This window comes from Echinops telfairi, unplaced genomic scaffold (genome assembly GCF_000313985.2).
Source record: "Echinops telfairi isolate 266 unplaced genomic scaffold, ASM31398v2 ScPeMD7_53;HRSCAF=182, whole genome shotgun sequence".
Taxonomy (NCBI): domain Eukaryota; kingdom Metazoa; phylum Chordata; class Mammalia; order Afrosoricida; family Tenrecidae; genus Echinops; species Echinops telfairi.
In genome coordinates this window covers 8,232,393-8,241,052 of record NW_022103951.1, presented here as the reverse complement: position 1 = coordinate 8,241,052, position 8,660 = coordinate 8,232,393, and the positions used below count along the sequence as shown (strand labels likewise).

Below are 8,660 nucleotides of genomic sequence, written 5' to 3'. Positions count from 1 at the left end.
AGCACTGGGGAGGCCACACATCCTTTGGGATTCCTGCTGGGAAGGCACAACCTGAATCTAATCCTGGGGAAATATCAGACCAACTCCAAGCTGAAGATGTGGTCCTCAAGGTCATGAAAGGCAAAGATGAGCTGAGAAAGTCTTCTGGATTAAAGGAGACCAAAGAGAGGAGACAATTCAATGCCATGAGAGGTCCCGGACCAAGAACAAAGGAAGGGCTTTATGGAGACAACTGGAAAAAACGGAATTTAAAAAATTAGGTACATTATTATATCAAAGGTAAACTTTCTGATTCTCCTAATTAAGCTATGTTATGGAAAACAATGTCTTTGTTCTTAGAGGTAAAGGAACATGCATTTTTTCGCTTACTCTCAAATGATGTTGGGAAAAAGTGTGCGTGTGTTTACGTGCAAGACTGTGAGTGTGTGTGGTGGATGGGAATGACAAAGCACATGTGGCTAGACATTAACACTAAATGACAGATACAGGAGTTTTTGTTCTAGCCTCAGAATTCTTCTGTAAAGTTGAAATGATTTCAAACTGAAAACGGTTTTAAAAACGTTATCTAAATGCAAGTTCTCTGATAGAGGAATGATTGGAGTTCCTGGGTGGTGCAAACAATTAAGTGCGCAACTCATTGAAAGGCTGGATGTTCATGTCCACCCAGAGTTCCTCAGCAGAAAGGTGTGGAGGCCTGATTCTGAAAGGTCAGAGCCACTGAAAGTCCTATGGAGTACCACTGGACTCTGCACATATGGGGTCACCAGGAGTAGGAATCAACAGAACCAGTTTATTTTTTTTAATTGTACTGGGTTAAGTATGGTTACATAGAAGGTGTATAACATTTTGAATTCTTCTTGTCAATTACATAGAAGGTGTATAACATTTTGAATTCTTCTTGTCAATAAAATGTGCATATAAGATATGTAAACTACATGTCAATGAAAATGTTGGCGGGAAAACATTGTTGGTAACACAAAAAGTAGTTAACCACACAGAGAGCAATGATGCTCGCTTGTGGGCTGGTGATAATCACACCATACACCTCCCCGAGAAGCCTACTAGAGTGGAACCCTATAGTGATCAACTAAGGAGTCCCAGGGTGGCACAAATGGCTAAGTACTCCACTCCTAGCCCAAAACTTTTCAAACCCACCCAGAGATGCATTAGAAGACAGGCCTAGTGGTCTGCTTCCAAAAGGAAGCCTAGAAAACCCTATCGGCCAGTTCTACTCTGCACATGTGGGGCTGCCATGAGTTGACGCTCACTTGATGGCAACTAACAGCTACTATGTGAATGGGCTGGGTCCTTGCAAGATCATCTATGAGCCTGTGATAAATGAACAAAGTAGGAGGTACTTAATCTGCACCATCCTGGCAACTTCCCCTTTCAAATGGCATATTCATTTTTATCTCCAATGCTGGGTCACGTGACATTAAACTAGGTTCCCCGTACAAACACTAATGTCAATTATGAGCTAAGAAGTAGTTATCTTTAGACTGTAGTTTCCAGATGGTTGCAGTAATACTCCATCCATCCCATATAATTTTTTGAGTCTCTTTCTCTATCTCCTTGAATCTGAATTGTCCTGACTTTTTAACCAATAAAATACATTAAAGAAGCAAATCATGCCAAGTCATAGAACAGTCCTTAATTGGCCCAGTTGTCCCCTATTTTCTGCCCTAGGGGACATTCCTTCTTGAAATCCAGGTGCCATGTTGTTTGAAGGGTAAATCACATGGGGGGGGGGTTGACGTGTAGTTGCTATGATGGAGAGCCCCCAGAGAACAGCCAGAATTACCTGTCAGTCATGTGAATGGGTCATCTTAGAGCTCCAGCTCAGCTGAGCCCCCAGGTAACAGCAGCCTCAGCTAACATTGAGCTACAACCACATGAAGAAGAGCCCAAGCAAACACTGTCTGGTGAGCCCAAGTCAATCCAGAGAGCTGTGTGAATTAATAATAACTGAAATACTACTCGTCATAATGATGAGGTTGATTTAGAATATATTTCTAAGAATATAAATTATACTATGAGAAAATATTTGATACAGAAGAACTAGAATACAGGCAGTACCAACATTCAGAGGCATAAATAGGCCTAATAAGTCCACTTGACCACACTTGATTTAGACTCTCTAGGTTACAAGAAGAAAGCTATGCTCCATCTTTGAGAGTGTTGCTGAAGCTAGTTTTCTAAAACTCATACAAGTACCTATAAATTGAGCATTGAAAAAAAAATTGAACCTTAAAAAGAGCGATGCCATTAATATACACACACAGCCACCCAACAGTGACTGAATTTATCTGAGATCAGGATAGAGAACAATGCATGGTTCAGAGCTTAGAAGGTCACAGAAAAGGGATCATTGATCACATGACTGATTGGACCACTTGGATGAGAGCTCAAACGGGCTAAAGTAAGCCGCTTTTTGAAGTCAAATCACTTCCACTGCACTTTAAAAATCAGATACTTGGTCTGCACAAAGGGAATGTCCAAAATGCCACCTGGGCTAGAACTTCTTTTTATGTGACACCATTTCAAAACTCAAGTAAGGTTTTTAAAAAAAACTTTCTTTTTCATTGTTTTTCTTCAATACTACAAATTCAAAAGAAGATTTACAAACTACATAACGTATAAAGATTGAGACAATAATTGCCCACGGACCAATCAGTGGGTGCAAAGAGTGAAATGGTCATTGCATTGGAATCTCCCATGTGGCCCTCCCTGACATCCCCTCCTTATCTCCCCACTCCAAGCCCACTGTCACTCTGACTTTTAAGTTTGTCCTTTTCTTTTTCTAAAAATGATGTTACTACATTTAGACTTTTAAAAACCTATTGTTTCATTTTACACATCTGGGAATCCAATATAAATGGAATGCCGGCAGTCTTCTGCAGCATACTCTTCCTGTGCAACACTTGTTCCCTAGACCTACTTACATGGTGGTAGGCAGGTGCAGTACACTTTCTCCCTGACCTGTAGCATCACTGGGTTTCCAGATTTTAATTACAGTCCACTTGAGTTCTCATGTCTCTCAGACCTGATCCATACCAGGTGTGGTTAAGGCACTAGTTTTCATCTGAGGAAAAACTATCTTTCATCCTCAACATTTTCTTTTCTTTTTATTCATCATTTTATTGGGGGGCTCTTATAAATCTTATGACAATCCAACATTCAATTGTATTAAGAACATGTACATATGTTGCCATTATCGTTTTCAAAACATTTTTTTTCTACTTGAGCCTTTGGTATCAACTCCTCTTTTTCCCCCCTCCCTCTCCCACCCTCATGAATCCTTGATCAATTATATATTATTTTTATTTTGTGTCGTATACCATCCATTGTCTCCCTTCACCCACATTTCTGTTATTCGTCCCCCTGGGGGGTGGGCTATATATTCAACCTTGTGATGGTTCCCCCTTTCCTCCCCCAGCCCACGCCCCCTCACATCCCCCTACCCTCATGATATCGCTACTCCCACTACTGTTCCTGAGGGTTTTATCTATCCTGAATCCCATGTGTCAAGAGCTCTTATCTGTACCAAAGTACTCTGGTCTAGCTGGATTTGTAAGGTAGAAGTGGGTGATGGCAGTTGGGGGGAGGAAGCATTCAGGAACTAGAGGAATGATGTGTTTCATCGGTGCTATACTGCACTCTGGTTGAATTGTCCCTTTTAACACTTCTGTGGTGGATGTCCAATTGTTTACAGATGGGCTTTGGGTCTCCACTCCAACCCCTCTCAGTCACATCGATATAATTGTTTGTTTGGGATCTTTTAATACCTGATACCTGATCCCGTCAACACCTCATGATCACACAGGCTGGTGTGCTTCTTCTATCTGGGTTTATTTGCTTCCCTGCTAGATGGCTGCTTTCTTATTTTCAAGCCTTGAAGACACCAGACAGTATATCTTTGGATAGCTGGGAACCATCAGCTTTCCTCACCACATATGCTTATGCATCCATTTTGTCTTCAGTGATCTTGTCGAGAGGGTGAACATCACAGAATGCTGGGTTATTAGAACAAAGTATTCTTGTGTTGAAGGAGTACTTGAGTAGAGGCCCAATGTCTGTCTGCTTCCTTAATACTTAACATAAATATATGTACATAGATCTATTTCCCTATCATTATACATATATTTACATTATGCACATTCCTATACTTAGACCTCTATAAATGTCCTTTGTCTCCTAGTTCTTTCCTCTATTTCCTTTTACTTTCCTCTTGTCCTACCATCACATTTGGCCTTCATTTGGGTTTCAGTAATTCCTCTCGGCTACATTGCCCTTGATTAAGCCCCACCAGGCATCCTATGTCCTTCTCAGCATCGATTTTAGATCATTTATTATTCCCTTGTCCCTGAGTTTATTAACACCCGCTTCCTTTCCCCTGCTAAAATGGCAAAAACACCCTGCAGTGGAGTATAGAGGTTGGTATTCCTCCTCTTTTCATTTTTTCCCAAGTGAAATATGCAGCCCAGGAAAGAACTCATTGAAGGCACTGCTTGGTGGGAGAAGTCAATGAATGGCCAAGAAGGCAAGAGGAGACAAAGCACCAGATATCAGGGCAGGTCTGTCCCAGTGGTCCCTCTATTTTCCTACCCAGCCCACTCCTGCCCTACAAAGTCTCCCTCCCTTTTTGCTTTCAACTCAAGCACCTTCTGTGCAACAAGAAATCCAGACAGTCCTCCAGACAGGTAACCTAGCGAAAGACAGCTAAATGAATACAAAATTCAAATAGAGTGCAATGTGGCACAGAGCCATTTGGCTTGCTCCTCACATCATGCAGGTCTCTGTTCAATGTCACCTTCTCATGGAAGGCTCCTCTGATCACCTCATATAGCTTGCTTCCCTGTACCATAATGTTACAATATCCAGTTCTATCTTCCTTCAGAGCATTTGTCACCACATTGTAGATTTACTTATTCAATGTCATATTTAAGTGCTTCGAGGACAGGGATTTTGCCTTATTCACTGATGCAGCCTTAGCTCTTGGAAAAGTACTAGATACTGAGAAGCTGCTTGCCAGGCATTTGTAGAATAAATAAATGAGAAAGGTAAATACCTTTCAAATGTGATGCCATTTGAGCGCAAGAGGAGTGGATGCAGCTCTGGACGGATCTAGGGAGGCTGGTGGTGAAGCTGAGTCCAGAGGGGATGAGAAGGTGGCAGATCTTTGGAATGGGGCCAGGACTGCAGTCATTTGTGTACATGTCTCTCCTCCCTCCTAGCAATGAGGCTCCTTGATGGAGATTGTTCTCACTCATGTTGGGATTTTCTGTGGCATTCAGCAGAAACTTATAGCGACCTATATAACAGAGTTGGGCTTCCAGGCTGTCTACTGTTTACAGATGCCAATTACCAGGTCTTTTCTCCCACAGAGTAGCTAATGAGTTAGAACTGACAACCTTTTGGTCAGCAATTGAGCACTAACCATTACACACCAGGGCTCATTTAATTAAGCACTTACTATGTTCCTGTGTGGTGTAATTGGTTACTGTGCTCAGCTGCTAACCAAAAGGCTGGAGGTTCAAATCTATCCAGAAATGGCTCAGATGAAAAGCCTGGCCATCTACTTTCCAAAGATCACAGCTATGACAAGTCTATAGAGCACAGTTCTACTCTGATACACATAGGGTCGCCATGAGTCAGAATTGACTTGACAGCAACTGGTCTAGTCAATGTACCAATTACTACTCTAGATACAGTTAAAATAGCAACAGCAATTCTAAAATGAACTGATTTTTTTTAAAACCCTGGAATTTTGTTCGTCTTTTTGGGCAAAAAAACCTACACAAAACAACGTTATAAAATTCAGCTGATGTGTCCTTTAAAAATATAAAATAGTTAGAACTAATAGTGGTAACACAACCTTCTTTGAGATTTTCAACATGAAGAAAGAGCTCGCATCCAAGAATATAATTTTCATATCTGTAGAGGGCAGCAACCCACTTCACATCTCAGTGAAATTTATAATGATAATGAAACGTACAAGCTAATGTCCATACAGGGACTATGAGTCAACAGCAAGGAAAAGGGAGGGGTAGAACTGGCAAAAAAATAATATGAACTAGATTTTACTCTATTCATGTCAGCATCTCAAATTACTATCACAGAAGTGACAAGTGGATGGAAACTGAAAGGGATGTGAGCTATGACAATGGGAAATGGGGATTGTACTGCCCACCAAGTAGACTCAAAGAGTATTAGAAAATAAGATGCTTTTATTTAAAAAAATAATTTTATTAGGGGCTCATACAACTCTTATCACAATCCATAGGGTGCTTGAATTCTAGTCATTATTTTTTAGTAGGGGGCAGTGAGTTTTGGTTTTGTGAGTGAAACCCACCAAACCAGGCTAAACTTATTTCCATTAATTAAAAAAAAAAGCTGGCATACTCCTTCCAAATGATCCATCCTATAAACATGTGAAACGAGGCTGTCCACGATCCTCCTGGCTCTTTACTCCACACTTGACAATAAAGCTACTTTCTCTTTCTCACACAAAAAAGATGCCACTAATTGAGCAATGTGCTATGGATGTGGGAAAGGCACATCAGGAACGGGTTTTAATAGTCGATGAAAATGATCTTTGAACAGAGTAATAGTGAAAAAGTCACTAGCAAAAGCAACAAATTAGAAATCACAGCTAATGTCACCTTTAAATATTTTAAAGAAAATCCTAAGTGTCAATTAAATTCATGTTTTACCCTTTGTTGTTTGAACCAAATTGTTATATTAAACAAGGTTTATACTGGTATCTCTATAAAACTGACTTCTTTTCCCACATCAAATCATATCCCTCTCTTTCAACCACTACTACTAAATATGTGTTCATTCCATTGCTGGATTGAACTATTTACTGGGTCACTCTTGTCAGCTGTTATCAATACGATATTTTACTAACTTAAAACAGTGGTCCCAAAAAACAAAAAAAAACAGTGGTCCCACAGTTAGTGCAAATATTTTAGTTACATGATTTCATTGGTGCGTTCACTCAATTCTTAACCTAAAATATATTGACCTCAGTCTTCCCATCTGGAGCAAAGAAGAGCTAAGAAAACCAAAGACTCAAGAAAACAACTGATCCTGAAAAAAAGAAAGACAGACAGAAAGAAAACAACTGATCCATAGGACTAATGGTAACCTGGTGACCACTACTGACCACACTGATCAGGATCACAATAGAAGGTCCTGGAGAGAGTGGGAGAAGAATATAAAACAAAATTCACAATCATTAAGAAAAAGATTAGATTTTCTGGTCTTACAGAGACTGGTAGAACCCCCAAGGCTCTGGCCCTCAGATACCCTTCAGACCTGGAACTGAACCTATTCCTGGAGATCACTTTTCAGTCAAACAATAGATAAGCTTATAAAGTGAAAAAAAAGTGCCATAAAAGCTCAAAAGGACACATTTCCCCCAAAACAAATTTGATGAGTCAGGAAAGATGGGCCAATAGAAACAGTAAACCAAGGAAGAAGTGGGAAATGTGCTTTTATAGCAAGGGGATCATGTCTAATGCTGTAAAATAAAATGTGCATAAATTGTTGAATAGGAAATTAATTTGCTCTGTAAACGTCCACAATGCTGATCACGGCTGGTCTATTATTACTGTTTCTCAGGTACTATTGTCTCCCTGTCTGTCTGAGGTAGTGAGTGAAAGAGTGCGAGGAAGCAAGTGAGCAACAGACAGTACAAGCAAAATGCAGTTAAGTTCATTCTGGGCACAGTTTCAGGAGACAGAATACCCCCAAAATTTGACAGAATTCAAGAACCTAACAAGAAAATGCTGCAAAGACCAGCCTGGTAAATCCACGCTCCATACTGACCAGGCAAGAAATGCCCATCATTTTCCAGGAGATGCACAGAAAACCAAGTGAGGCAGCACAAACACCATTTGTCCACTTTGCCCTTTTAGGTGTGGCCATGGTTTTGAGCGGAATCACACAAATCCCCACTTAAAAGGAGTTGGAATCAGACTGTCTGGACAAAGGGAAAGACACTTACTTGTGTCTTACAGGAGAAGATGGTTTCTTAGAAAGGCCTGTTGAAAAGTCACATTTTTTCAGTGGTGATCCCAGGGACACGGTGGTCTTGGAAGTTACTGCTCGAGGCTCCCTCTTTGCCTTCTCCACCTGCAAGGGGATACCAGACAGGGTAACTGAGGCTCCTGATTGTCATCGCTTCTACAATTCCCAAAGGATCCCAAATGGAACAGCAATACATCTTTCTGTCAGAGGATCAAAACAAAGCTACAGTGCTCATACAGGGGGAATCTTTGCAGGATAGCACAAGTCATCCAGTTGGAAAAAAATTCAGCCACAAAATACAAAGATTTTTTTTTCTTTCTTGTTATCTGGCAAAGAGCATAATCTGGTTCTGGACATATAGAAACTGGAAAGAGCACAAAGATAAGCAATCAAAGCAAAAATATTGCAAAAGGGTAAAAATATGGTTATAAAATCCAAAACAGTGAGCTGTGGACCCTGAACAATTATCTATCTATCTATCTATCTATCTATCTATCTATCTATCTATCTATATAGCATAATGGGGATTTCAATTACTTCCTCCAGCCCTACTGACCCCCCTAAGTCTTCCTCATCACCCACTTCCTTCAAGTCCAACGGGATGGACATAAGTGCACACAGTATGT

At 40.5% G+C, this 8,660-nt stretch overlaps 1 protein-coding gene across 3 annotated transcripts in view; it reads right to left on the bottom strand.

Annotated features, from left to right (window-relative positions):
* The window catches only part of MAP7D2 (MAP7 domain containing 2), a 133,466-nt gene that overhangs the window by 43,686 nt on the left and 81,120 nt on the right, over nt 1-8,660 (bottom strand). For all 3 annotated transcript variants that reach the window (XM_045290773.1, XM_045290774.1, XM_045290775.1), the window contains one exon: nt 8,012-8,139. In XM_045290773.1, the coding sequence (XP_045146708.1) occupies nt 8,012-8,139 (128 nt within the window). The remainder of the gene's footprint in view (nt 1-8,011; nt 8,140-8,660) is intronic.